Below are 14,379 nucleotides of genomic sequence, written 5' to 3' on the forward strand. Positions count from 1 at the left end.
AAAAATTTGTGATATATAGTTTTAACATTTTTGTTATAATAAAATACAAATGATCATAAAACTATATGAGTACAAAAATCATATTTAATATTTTTTTCAAATTAATATATATAAAATTCCCTATTAATATATATAAAATTTATGACATGTTATAATTATGGTTGAACGATATATTGAACAATTATTAGACTATACATTTCATATGCGCATCTGAGTGGATAATCAGCTAGTGTATATAATGAAGTCCAAGAGAGGTTGGTTTTAAGTTTCTGTCTCGCCTAATATAAGCGCGTAAGTTATACGCACTCTGTAAATGTCTTCTCCTGAACAATTTGTTCTACCACATTTCATCCTAAAAATGTCATCCACAACCAGATCTTCCACCGCCATGAACGGCGACAAACCACCGCGCATGAGAAAGAAGATGAGGAAGCAGTCTCCGGAGACCTCGATCTTGTCCCTTCCTTACGATTTGCTATTGAATTGCTTAGCGCGCGTCTCTAGATTGTACTACCCAACTCTCTCCCTCGTCTCCAAAAGGTTTCGATCAGTCGTTGCATCACCGGATCATTACGAGACACGTTCTCTCTTACACCGTACTGAGAGTTGCCTCTATCTGTGCTTACGCTATCATCGACGTAACCCTCATGATCCCAACAAATATTGGTTCGCTCTCTGCCGTAAACCAAAGGGAACCATAAACGACCAGTCAAGTGGACATCTTTTCATTCCAATTCCATCTCCCCATTTGCGTCCTGCGGAATCTATGAGCATCGTAGCCGTTGGATCTAACATCTACAAGATCGGCGGGTACATGCCCTCTTCTTCTAGAGTCTCGGTCCTTGATTGTCGGTTCAACACGTGGCACAAGGCTCCAAGGATGCAACTGAAGAGGAGCTCACCTTCGGCGAGCTTACTTGATGGGAAGATATATGTTGCAGGAGGCTGTGAAGACTCCAGTTCTGTGAACTGGGTTGAAGTCTTTGACCCAAAGACCCGAACTTGGGGAAATGTGGCGAACCCTGGCACCGAGACACGCCCACGAGCTGAAGTCGAAAGCTTTGGAATTAAAGGAAAGTTGTACCTCCTTGGTGATGAGAATATGGTTTACGATCCCGTGGAAGCTAGATGGAACACAACTACATCGTTCCACACCGATGATCTTAGATCAATTACTTTTTGTTTTTTGTTTTTCTGTTTTAATTCTTTTTATTATAAATTTTTTATGCCTAATTATTATGAAATGAAATATTTGATGATTTTAATATTAATTTTGTTTTAATTAATTTTAGTTTAACTAATTTTTAATTCAAATACATTCGGTTCTCGGAAGTTAATCGGAGTTCATTTCTCATAAACTCATCGCTATGTTCCGATATTTTTCCATTAAATATTTCCGACAACGATTATGATCGGAACTTACCGAGAAATTTCCGAAAATTGAGTGTTTCCGAGAAACATCCGTCTAATACGGTCCTCGTGTACCACTTCGTTTTCTTGTAGTGTATGGGCTTTCCATGAGCATAATTTTGCTTATGCTCCATCACATCTTTCCAAGTCGTTAATCTGTAAATCAATAGACAGAAAAAACTTCTAAGTTAGCTATATTGCAATTATCTAAAATTAAATCTCTTCAAAAGCAAAGAACCGGTATCAGCCTCTTCTCATAATTCCACGTATATATCTAAAATTTTGTTAATAATGGATTTTGAAGTATCAATCCATGCGATAAATAAATAAAAAGTTTTGAATTGCTGCAAAAATATATATGAAGAAACTCAGAGGTTAAAATTGATAATAAAGATGATAGAGAAAAGGAGAAAGAAAGCAGAACTTAAATTAATAGATCAAATTTTATATAAGAAAAATAAACGGTTTGAAATCATGATAGTTCAACATTGAACCTGAATGTTGTATCTGAGAAAAGTTAGGATGAAGTTGCTAGAATTTAGGGATGATAATATTTTTTTAATCATTTAAAAACAACATTTTCCATTTGTCAAAATCTAATTTGTCAAGTGATTTGTACTTTTGTATATAAAAGATGTCTAATATATTTGATTTTATTTATTAGTTTATATTATTTATTTATCTAAACAATTACATTATATAAACATATTTTGTATTATGTTATATTGTTATATTATCATCTAACAATATATATGAAACTTATTAATATCAGTGATGAAATTAAAAATTACAACCATGTAACAAATGTTTATGATTTCTTGATTTTTTTGTTGGTGGAATATTTAGATAGAAATCAGAGATGTAAGTTATAATTTTATAATGTAATTAATTATTGAGTAGGTAATGGTAAAAATATTTTGTTTGTAAAGGAACGAATTGAAAACCTTTCAATATAACATTTACTATGAGATGAAAATGGTTGTTATATTAAATTTAGGGGGTTGTGATATGTGTTAAGATTAGCTGTTTGTAGTAGTGGATAAATGAGAATCATGTGTTTCAAATTCAATAATGTACACCTCATATCTTTGATGCATTTCATGTTATTTCTTACATCTCATTATTTAAACATTCTTTATATATGCTAGTTTTTATATTATAATAAAATAATATTTATGAAATCATCTTAATATTAGTAATTAAATACAACAATATAATAAATGTATAATACTCTTGTTTTTGTGGGTGTAATCCATTTAAAGATAGAAGAGATATGTTATAATTTATAATTTTGTAAGTAAATTTACTTACAGAAGATGTTGTAATGAAAACATGTGGTTTGAAAATAAATAGTTTGACAACTTTGCAAATGAACATTTAATATAAGATGAAAATGTTTTAGTATTAAGTTTTGATGGTTGTGATTGTTGTAGTTTATAAATGAGAATTGTTGCTTCAATAATATACACATTTTATGTTTCATATATTTCATGTTGTTTTATCTAATTTATTGTCAGTTGCATTATTTAAATATTTTGTATATTATAACATCCTTTTATATTATTATGTAATAAAATTTATGATTTTTTTAATATGAATGATAAAATTATGAAATATTACTATATAATAAATATGTTGTTCAAACGATCAATGTATATTAATTTATAAATGATTAACGATCAATTCTCATTTAGAATTGTACATATTAGTTTATAAATCATTAACAAGTGTCTCCCATAAAAAACTTTCTACTAAAAATAATTAATAAAGAAAAAAAAGAGGAAATAGAACAATGAAAGAGAAAAGAAAGATGTTCTCGTAAAAGAATATATTCTGATATGTTTTTTTTTGTCAGCTTATATTCTGATATGTTAAGAGACTTATATCATATTTGTCTTTTTCTAAGTGGTCTAAACTTAGTAAATATTTCATATATTAATTAAAAAATAAACAATATGTTTTTCTTTCTTTCAGGAGTTAAGATGAGCTATCAGTATTACTGCTGCAAGATATGTTTTTTTTTAAGGGGCAACTGATGATCGAGGTATATAGAAAATGACAGTTGTTTCCACTAAAATGTAAAAAATAACTTAAATACAAATTTCATCCAACCAAAATTCAAGTATTTTTATGATCTTTTTTCTCTTTGGTATGTGTTATATTCATTATTTTTTCTATATTATCAAACACACAATATTTATTTATTAATAATTTATATTTTTTCACTTTGTATATTTTCTGGATCCGCCACTGCTAAGTGATCCACAGTGGTTTCAGATTCAACATAAATTCATCTCATCTTTTAATATTTCACATCATCTTCTCTTTTTTTCACATTCAACTTTTACACATTACAATAGTTTTTTGTTTAACAAAATTCAACACTATGTTTCACTAATTAATAATATTATTTTTTTATATCTAAATTAAATTGACTTAGTTTCTATCTATAAATAATATTTAAAATGGTAATTTTTTGTATAAGAAATAAAAATAAATTATTTACAATGAGATAATTGGTTTTAAATGATTAAGAGGATATGAAAATAGAAAAAGATATCTTTAGAAATTGACATATATCATCGGTGGTCCCACTATCCATTTATTCAACATGTAGATCTTTTCAACACCAAATAATTCATATCATCAAATTTCATTTTCCAACACATCCATTCTAATATTCAACTTTTTAATTTTATTCAACACTTCAATTGTAGATAGTAAGAATATGAAAACATTCTTATAATATATTCATTCTATTTGTTAGGTTACGAAATATGAAACAAAATATTTATATTATTTTTATTTTATATTATCAACTTAATATTAAAATATAATATTGTTATACTGTTTATCTTAATTATATTTTAAATAAATAAAAATAATTTTAGTTTCAACTAATATCAACTACCAAATAATCTAAAAATATCATGATATTAATTTATGGTAATTAATTATAGAAATTTATACAGAAAGTACATTGCATCTTAAATTTATTTTATCATGAACTATTTATTTATAATCTTTATAATTAATTTAATATAAAACAATTTATAGAAATCATTACAATGAATCTATTATTATAAAGAAAAGGGGTCTCTCTTCTTGAAAGGCCACGTCATCAAATAGAGCTCCTGAAACGTGACACCTATCCTCTCTAACCAAACTCATCGTTTCATTTAACTCACACAAGTGGGCTTCGTATTATTTTGGGCCCATATTTTGCGCACACCGTTTTGATCTTAGGGTTGAGTCCCTCTTCATCTCCGCCATTAGAGATCGACGCAAAACCTGAATTCTGAAAGCGTTGATTCGTCTTCGCCACAGTCGACAACGAAATCTAGGGTTCATCTTACTTTTCGATTCCTAAGCATCTTCACCAAATAGAGTTTCAGGAGCATGTTCACTGCATGCGTGAGTTTAATGGTCTTGAAGAATCTTTGTAAGGTGCGTCTTTACGCTTTCCTTTCTAATCATCCGAAACGTTAGAGGTTATTAATTCATCGCTTTAACAAATCTCTTAATACCATCAACCCAAAGTTATTTTATTATGTGAATGGCAAACTAATCAATCCTTCTTCTTTAATGGCTTCTCGAACTGCGACACAAGAAGCTGCGATGAACGGAGTCCTCATCGGTTGGAATCAGCTCTAACAATGGAGTCGCGGAGATCTAGGATTCCGTACCTCTCTTTCCTCCTCTCGAGATCTCGCTAATCATGGTCACTCTCTCTTCTTCTTCTTATGATTTAAATCGGCTTTGAAGTTGAATTTTGATATTGGATTACGGATTGTGGAGTTTTAGTTCGTCTACGAAATTTAGTGTTTGTATCCTTGATGTTCTGAATATTTCTTGATTTAAATCAGAACGCTGAAGAAGTTTACATTGGTGTTGAACATCGGAGGAGTTTACATTGGTGTTGAACAGGTGGTTCAGAATTATAGAGCCAAGAGACTTTTTCAATGGGGCTATTGGTGGGTTTGTTGCTGGAGCTTCTGTGCTTGGATATAGAGTTACATGCTCTTTCATATTCACCTTTACCGTGTACGTTTTTTTCACTGTGTTGCATAGACGAATATCTCCATGATTGATTTTGCTCGAATTAGCAGCACTAAGTAATTCACTGTTTCCTTACCCTCAAGTTAATGTTTATTCGGTAACTGTACGTTGTAGCAAATCTCTATGATATATCAGAAGTTCCAAGATTTTGTTGATATTGGAGTATGTTCAGTGAACCCTCAAGATATATATCATGTACCTATTTTTTTATTTTTTTTCACTGAGATATCATGTATCTAAAGATTGAAAGTACATAGCTTTGAGTGATTAGATTCTACAGAGTCGTGCATTCTTTTTATGTTAATATTCAGTGCTACCTGGTTTATTTTGGTGAAATTTGTTTTTCCTTATTTAACAGCAAGGAGCATCCCACCAACGACAGCTGCTGGTGCAACTCTAGCTGTTACCTCTGCTTTGATTTACTATGGAGATCAGACCACATAGACAACGGCAGAGATTATTATCCTTACACTCCCGTCGAGAAGAGGGCTCAAGTTGATGCTTGATTTCTCTTTTTAGCGACTGAAGTTAATAAAGCTCTGCACTTGCTGATCTTATATTATCTCTATTCCCTGTCGTCTCAAATCATAAAGCTCAAGTTGATACTTGATTTCTCTTTTTGTCTATGTGCTTCTGAGTTGAGAAAAAAAACAGGTCAAAGTGATTCATTGTGTGGCAGATCAACAATTTTGTAGCAAAGCGGTGGTGATAGCTTCCAATAAGTGATAAATACTGAGATCCATTAACTCGCCCTCACTCTCTTCGTCATGTCTCCACCATGACTTAATTGAATTAATATTCCTGTTGCAATTGATAAAACCACAGGTTCATGTTTCTCAAAGTTTTTAGCAATATTTTTTCTTCTTTCAGTTTTCTCAAATAAATAACATCTATAGAGATGTTATTAACTAAAGAATGATTTAAACTATTCTCAAATCCTTTTTACAGAATCTATTTCTAAATACTGGTTAACTTTGAATAACACTAGATTTGATATAGTTTTTATAAATTCTTAATTGAATAACAGGATATTTCAAGTGATGTTTAATAACTCTGCACAAACTCCATATTCAATAACAGGGAATTTGAAAATAAAAATTTAAATTACTACTTGAATAACATGGGATTTTAATCAAATCTTACAATCTTCTAAAAAACTTGGTTCAATACACCTCATTATTTTGTCTATTTTAACATAGAAAGTTTAGATCTTCGATTGTTTGGCATTAACCACGAGCGCTACATTGATTTGTAGCTCTGTTTGAGAGAGATTTCGTGTTTGTATAGATATATGTGTTTTGATGCCAAAACTATAATTTTATGTTGTTTATTTGTGTGTTTAATGCCAAAAAGATAAATTTCTGCTGTTTATATGTGTTTAGATAGAGGAGCATTATGTGACTATGTTAGGAGATGGAGTTGAGATTAGTATGATAGCTCTTACTTCACTTTGAAATAATTCATCAGCGGTTCAAGAGACTGACTACTTGGTTGACACGGAGGCGATTAACGAAAAGGGAAAATTAATCCGTAACCAAAATTTGGTGGTTCAGAAAAGAAACATTAAAAAATTGACAGGTTAATTTTTGTGTGTTTGAGTGAACTCTTGACGCTGAGGATTTGAAAGAGTTCAATGTGTAGCATGCACGACAACAGATGAGTTTTTGCAATAAGCTGGCCAAACTTGATGGAGTTCCACAGTGTTCACTTGATAGGTCTTGGATTTATTTTAAATAGAAAAAACAATTAGTTTGCATCTTGCTGAGGGGTTAACATGATAAACTCAAGCATCTTGCTTAGTTGTTGTTTGTCTTGGCGCAGTGTGCTGTTAGCAGAAGAAGATCTGACTACTCTCTACGGGTTTAAATGTAAGGATAATGTTTGAGACCAACACAAAAAACCCACCGGGTCATATAAACGAACAATGCCACATTACAAATAAAAATTACGTTTCACTTACCAAATAACGCATACTGGCAAGAAGAAAACAACCACAAATTTAGCAAAACACCACTACAAAGCTGCAGTGCAATATATCATCCAAATATAAAACCCACCCTCTCAAGAACTGCATACTAACCTCTCTACAACCCAGGTCAGTGACCATTACTCAGGATAGTTATTTGCTAGAACTCTGACCTCACAACGGTTTTGTTTTAATCAACACCTCACGACTCACCTACAACAACTAAGACAATGGAATCAAAAGCAGATCTTGAAGGTTATTTTTTATTTGTCAAATAATTATAAGACAAACCTTATAATAAAGTTAGTAGGCAACCTTTTTTCGACACCAAGCAATTGTAAACAAATAAATAAGACCCAATTTTTTTTTTTGAACACAAAACTTATAAGACACAAAACTTATAAGGGCATTTAAAACATAAACAAACATCACTGGCCAATATCATTACAAACAAGCATCCAATTTTTTTTTTTCAAAGTATCAAATCCCGCGCGAAGCGCGGGCTTCCCCTAATTATATTATAAAAGGAACTATTATGTTTAAAAAAAAAGAATCATTATAGTTTTATATCTACACTATTAAAGCATGATCCTATTGTGATTTTTACCTAAACCTACCATTTCTTTAACTAACATTGCTTATTTCATTAAGGGCAATCAAGTAATATTAATAACAAATTTTTATTGGATCATTTTTTGAATCCAGCCCACTGCCCACATCATCTCTCTTGGGCCATTTGGGCCGATTAAGAAATGAGATCTAATTCTTATTTTTTTCTCCATATTCAAATAATTTATTTTCAACCATTCTTAATATTTTGTGTAGTAAACAAAAATTAATAACTTAATTATTATGTTTTTTCTTTTCAATATAATTTAAGCATTCATAAAAAAATTTGAATTTTTTCATTGAAAAGTATAAATCTTTATTAAAAGTATATAATTTTTTAATTAAAAAATTAACCACATAATAAAATTAATATATCAGAGTTATACCAACTTAATTCATTAAAAATAAAGTTTAATTTTCTAAACATAAATACTCATTAGACCTGGACGTTCGGATATCCATTCGGGTACGGATCGGTTCTTTCGGATATCGAGTTTTTCGGGTTTTGAAATTAAACCCCATTCGGGTATTATAAAATTTCGGATCGGGTTCGAGTCGGGTCTTTCCGGGTCCGGGGGGGGGGGGGGGTTCGGTTCTCATGCATAAGAACCTGCAAAATAACCAAATAACCAAAGTATCTAACGGGTTCGGTTATTTGTACTCAAAGTAACCAAAGTATCTGATTCGGTTCAAATTTTTGTATCCAAATTATTCAAAAGTAACCAAAAATATACATTTTATACAGTTTTTTTGGGTAAACTTTTATCCAAACTATCATATTTTATCTAAAAATACTCAAAAGTACCGAAAATAACTACTATAGTTAACTTATAATATTAATTTAAAAATTAAAATAATTATAAATATAATTATAACATATATTTTTAGATATATTTCGGATATCTTCGGATACTCATTTGGTTCTCGGTTCGGGTCGGATTCAGGACCGGTTCTTCGGATATAGCAATTTAGAACTCATTCGGATATTTACCCCGGGTCTGATCGGGTTCGGGATCCTGATTTTTGGGTCGGTTTCGGGTTGGTTCTTCGGGTCCGATATTGTGCTCTGGCCTATACTCTTTTAAAATGAAAAACGATAAAGAAAAATAAAAAAGCTTAAGTCTTTTATAAAAAAACAAATATATAAAAATATGACATTTACTAAATATTTGTCAATTTTTTCAAAAAAATAAAGGAAAATAAATCCGCGCTTTGAAAGCGCGGATCAAAATCTAGTAGAGACATTATAATAACTACAATGTTTTGTATAGCCCACATGATTTATTAGTCATCTATATAATTTTTAGAAACTATTTGTAAAGAAGCTATAGTAGAAGGAAAAGAGACCACCAACTCTGAACCAAAACACGTTAAGCTCCAAGAGGACCAAGACATTTCATAAGAGATGTATTTTTTTTTATGTTGAAACTTCATAAGAGATATATTAAGCCTTTGAAATTCTTATTCCACTAAATCTTCAAATTTTCGTAGGTAAACTTGTCCTACAATTTTTTTTAAAATTAAGTTTGGGACATAAAATTTGACTTATATTCTTATTTGAGATTTTGTTAGTTTACTAAGATTAGGGCTGGGCGTAAGGCGAATACTTGCAATTTTGCATAAGATTAGGGCTGGGCGTAAGGCGAATACTTGCAATTTTGCATATACTTGTGACTTGACTTGCCTTGTACGAATAATAAAATTTTCGACTTGTATTTGACTTGTTAGAAACGAGTACTTACTATTTCGAGTACTTGATCAAAAATGAATTACTTACAAGTTACTTGCCTTGATCTATTACTTACTATTTACGACTTGTAAACTATTTGCAAGTACTTATGAACTATTTATGAATATTTCGTAATATTTAAAAACTATTTACTAAATAATACTTTTTTAGAAATAGATATCTAATAGGTATGATAGTATATTTTGCCAATTCTATTTAAAATAACATATGAATTATCTTAAACGAAATATCTTCTCTAACAAATAATAACAAGTCATATAACTAAATTTTTTACTACTTATTATTATGTAATATTTGATTAGATGGTGATGAATATTTTAAACTCAAGATGGATAAGAAATAAGTAACAAGTATAAGAAGAGTAATGAGTATTTCTGTTCAGTCCTAAATGCAAATAAAAGAAAAGACAAAATACGAAGAAATAATTAATAGATTATATAACAAATAGCAAGTAATGGAGCAAGTAACGGGACGAACGAGTCAAGTACTAAAAATAATAATGATACTTGACTTGGTTTTGCAAGTAATGAAAACTAGGTGGCCGGCCCGCACCCTGTGCGGACATTGTACAGATTCAAATTATACGGGTAGAGCTGGGTCTGCGGATCGACCCACCCCGTCCGTCCCGCCAACCCGCGGGTCACCTAGTTTTTTGACTCATAATTTCGATCCGCATGACCCGCAATGAAAGATTCAAAATACCTGCACCCGCCCCGCCCAAATTTGCAGGTAATTCGCGGGCCCCGCAGATTAAATATTACGGAGTCCCGCGGGTTAAACACTAAATCTCTCTCTCTCTCTCCCTCTCATCGTAAACTTTTTTTTGAAAAATATAAAAATGTAAACATTCTTTTAATTCACCGATTATTTTTTTAACTACCACAATTTTGATTTATATAGGAATGTTTCCTAGATTAATATTTTATCATGAATTGTTTTTGGGTGAATTACCAACTAATCATAGTTTGCCAAATAATATACAACATTTTTTAAAGATAATAAATAAAATAATAATAATTTGTGTTAAGTTTTTAAAATAAATGAAAATATTATTAGCTGCCAAAAGATGAATTTTTTTAACAATTTTAAAACCGTCACAAAAGAGTAAATCATAAACACTAAACATTATACCCCTAAACACTAAACTGTAAACTCTTGGGTATACCCAAAACACTAAATCTCTCTCTCTCTCTCTCTCTCTCTCCTCTCTCTCTCTCTCTCTCTCTCTCTCTCTTCTCTCTCTCTCTCTCTCTCTCTCTCTCTCTCTCTCTCTCTCTCTCTCTCTCTCTCTCTCTCTCTCTCTCTCTCTCTCTCTCTCTCTCTCTCTCTCTCTCTCTCTCTCTCTCTCTCTCTCTCTCTCTCTCTCTCTCAAATTTGTGTTACTTTCCTATTTGTAATTTGTTAATTTTTTTATTAATAACTTATCTTATTTTCATTGTGTATTATTTACGCAACTTGGTATCATATTTATTGCTTTGTTTAAATAATTTACCTTTAGTTAATTTGGTTTTAAACTTTTAAAAACTTACCTTATATTAAATATGGATTGCTTTGGCAAGTTGATATCATATTTACTGCAGATCAATTTATGATAATATAAAAGGTATCTTAATATTCTAAGATCACCTTTCCTAGAAATCAAACAGATAAATGTTGTAATAACATGTCAAACAGATGAATGTTGTAATTCTTGGGTGAATTACCAACTAATCATAATTTGCGAATTAATGTACATCTTCTTTTAAAGATAATAAATAAAATAATAATAATTTGTGTTAAGTTTTTAAAATAAATAAAAAATATTAGTAGCTGCGAAAAGAAGATTTTTTTTAACAATTTTAAAATCGTCACAAAAAAGTAAATCATTATCAATAAACAATATACCCTAAACCCTTGGACAAAGCTTAAACCCTTGGATAAAAAACCAAAAACACTAAACCCTAAATTCTTGGATATACCCTAAACCCTTGGATAAATCCTAAACACTAAACTGTAAATCCTTGGGTATACCCAAAACACTAAATCTCCCTCTCTCTCTCTCCCCCTCATCGTAAACCTTTTTTTTTGAAAAATACAAAAATGTAAACATTATTTTAACAGTAATTTGAATCCCAAAAGTATTTATTTCACGATTTTAAATGTAATTTACTATGTTTGCAAATTGTTAATTTTTTATTAATAAGTTACCTTATTTTCAATGTGGATTACTTGCGCAACTTGGTATCATATTTATTACTGTGTTTAAATATGATTGCACGACAAGTTAGTATCAAATAATATATTCATACAATTTATTACATTCTTTTTATTGCTATATAGATATTTTGAATTTAATACGTTAACATAAATCATTCTTATTTATTACCAATCAATCTTGTGAATTAAATATGACGAATATATGTTACGTGATGTTGTAATCATCATTAATTGGTAATCATTAATGTTATAAATATGGACATATTTTTCATTCAAGGCAAATTGTGACAACTAAATAATAAACAAGTAATAATATAATTGTTAAATGATGATAATAATAATTATAAAAATGACCTTATTATATATTGAGATCTGAAAACAAAAAATAATCCAATAAAAAAATATAACTAAAAAACAATAACGAATACATTGACTAAATAATAACATGTCATTAGAACGAAAATTAGATAATTTCATATCTTCTAACAGATTATTACTAAAATATGGGCGTTATTACAATGCAATTATTTTAAAAATTATCATACTAACAAGAAAAGAAAAGACTAAATGTGTTTTTCTTTGAAATAAATAATAATGAATAACGCGGATAGTGACAAAAACCATTGCAACATAAGTAAGTTTTCAATAATCAAAAAAATCCCAAGCTAGATATGATAAGTCAAATCCATTTTTATCATAATAAGAATGCGGAAGTAAGACAAAGCCATAACAATAGGAAATAAATGTTTTTAAAAATCTTCGAGATCACTCCCCCTTGATTTTCTTGTGGGAATGTCTCTTGTTGAGAGAGTGTTGATCCTCAAGGCTACTGTCATGATCTTTTTGGATTTTTCTTTTAGACAAGGGAGTTCCTGAAAAATCCAGAACCAGAGAAAATATCACCTGAGGACTGTAACATCAAGACCTGCAAAAGAAAGAGTTCATCTCATTAGTATGCTATTGTAACTCTAAAATGTAAGCAAACACTAAAGTGTAATACCTATTTAAGAGGCAAAGCATGAAATATTATTTTTTCATAATAAACATTTAAATTGAATAAATAAAGTAAATAAATCTACAGTATCATAAGCTGATTTGAATTAAATATTAGTCTTCTTGCGCAAGTTAGATTTATTTAAAATAAGACAACAAGATTAAAAACGACGTTGAAAATTTATAAAGATTTAAAAGTCCAATTAATGTGATACCACATTGCGCAAGAATAAATAAAGTTATTAAATATACAATATCATAAACTGATTTGAATTAAATATTAGTCTTCTTGTGCAAGTTAGATTTATTTAAAATAAGGCAACAAGATTAAAAACGACTTTGAAAATTTAGAAATATTTAAAAGTTGAATTAATGTGATACCCTATTGTGCAAGAATAACAGATTCTCAATAAATATCAATAAATATGATTAAAACTTTCGCAAGAATTATTCAAATAAATAAAGTAAATTACATTTATAATAGATTCATAAGAGATCATATTAATTGCCCAAGAAAAGAATTAATAATCATTGCATGTTCTATCAAAAATGTGCAGATATGTGTTCCCAACTTTCCCTCACTCCGTTTAGTTTTGTTTTAGTATAAAGTGAAATTGAGAAGAAGAAAGAGAAGGAGATGAGAGAAAGAGATGTCGTAGGATAGGTTTTTAGAAAAAGAAAAAATTTAATAGGGCATCTCCATATAGAGAGATAAAAAAATTTACATGCATCGTGGTGAAATCGTTATAATAGGGTATCTGCATATAAACCAAAAGAAAAGTCAGCTCTGATGAAATATGTATATATAAAAGCTTAATGATGTAAAACAACAAAAACAATATGAACATAAAAAGTTGAGAATAAAAAGTCAGTGGCTTCGTTTCTTCTACTGTGAATATCTTATATATAGTAAATTGGTTGACGTTTCTCAATGATTTAGCTTGCATGATAAGCCAAAATATCATAATATTTTAATTCTGAATTTGTAAAAAGGAAACTTATTAATACACGTATTTATTGTAATTCTTTCGCAAGTTATGATTAATGAGAGCAATTAATGTAATATTCCGATTAGCAAGTTATGATTAATGAGAGCAATTGGTTAAAGGAAATATATTAAATTTTTAAGGTATAAGTAAGGTATATTCATAATCATAACTTGCGCAAGACATTTAGGGGGTTGTATTCAACTGAGAGTTTCAGGTGATTTGTATTAAAATGACAAATCCACTGTTATTCAAACATGAATTTTAAAAACTCATTTAAAATCCACTGTTATTGAACTTGACATTTCGTAAAGTACTCTGAAATCCACTGTTATTGAAAATATTTTAAGTTGTATGATTTTAAAGTTTTGAGGTGATTTTAGGGTGTTTGGTTGGACTTTCTTAGTTAA

The 14,379-nt window shown here is 29.7% G+C and overlaps 1 protein-coding gene across 1 annotated transcript; it reads left to right on the plus strand.

The window, feature by feature from the left end:
- Window positions 1–358: 358 nt before the first annotated feature.
- On the plus strand, window positions 359–5,975 carry LOC108815609 (F-box/kelch-repeat protein At4g39590-like). Its single transcript, XM_056991405.1, has 2 exons — window positions 359–1,146; window positions 5,828–5,975. The coding sequence occupies exons 1-2, from the start codon at window positions 359–361 to the stop codon at window positions 5,973–5,975; spliced, it is 936 nt and encodes a 311-aa protein (XP_056847385.1).
- Window positions 5,976–14,379: the final 8,404 nt, after the last annotated feature.

This window comes from Raphanus sativus, chromosome 7 (assembly GCF_000801105.2).
Source record: "Raphanus sativus cultivar WK10039 chromosome 7, ASM80110v3, whole genome shotgun sequence".
Lineage (NCBI taxonomy): Eukaryota > Viridiplantae > Streptophyta > Magnoliopsida > Brassicales > Brassicaceae > Raphanus > Raphanus sativus.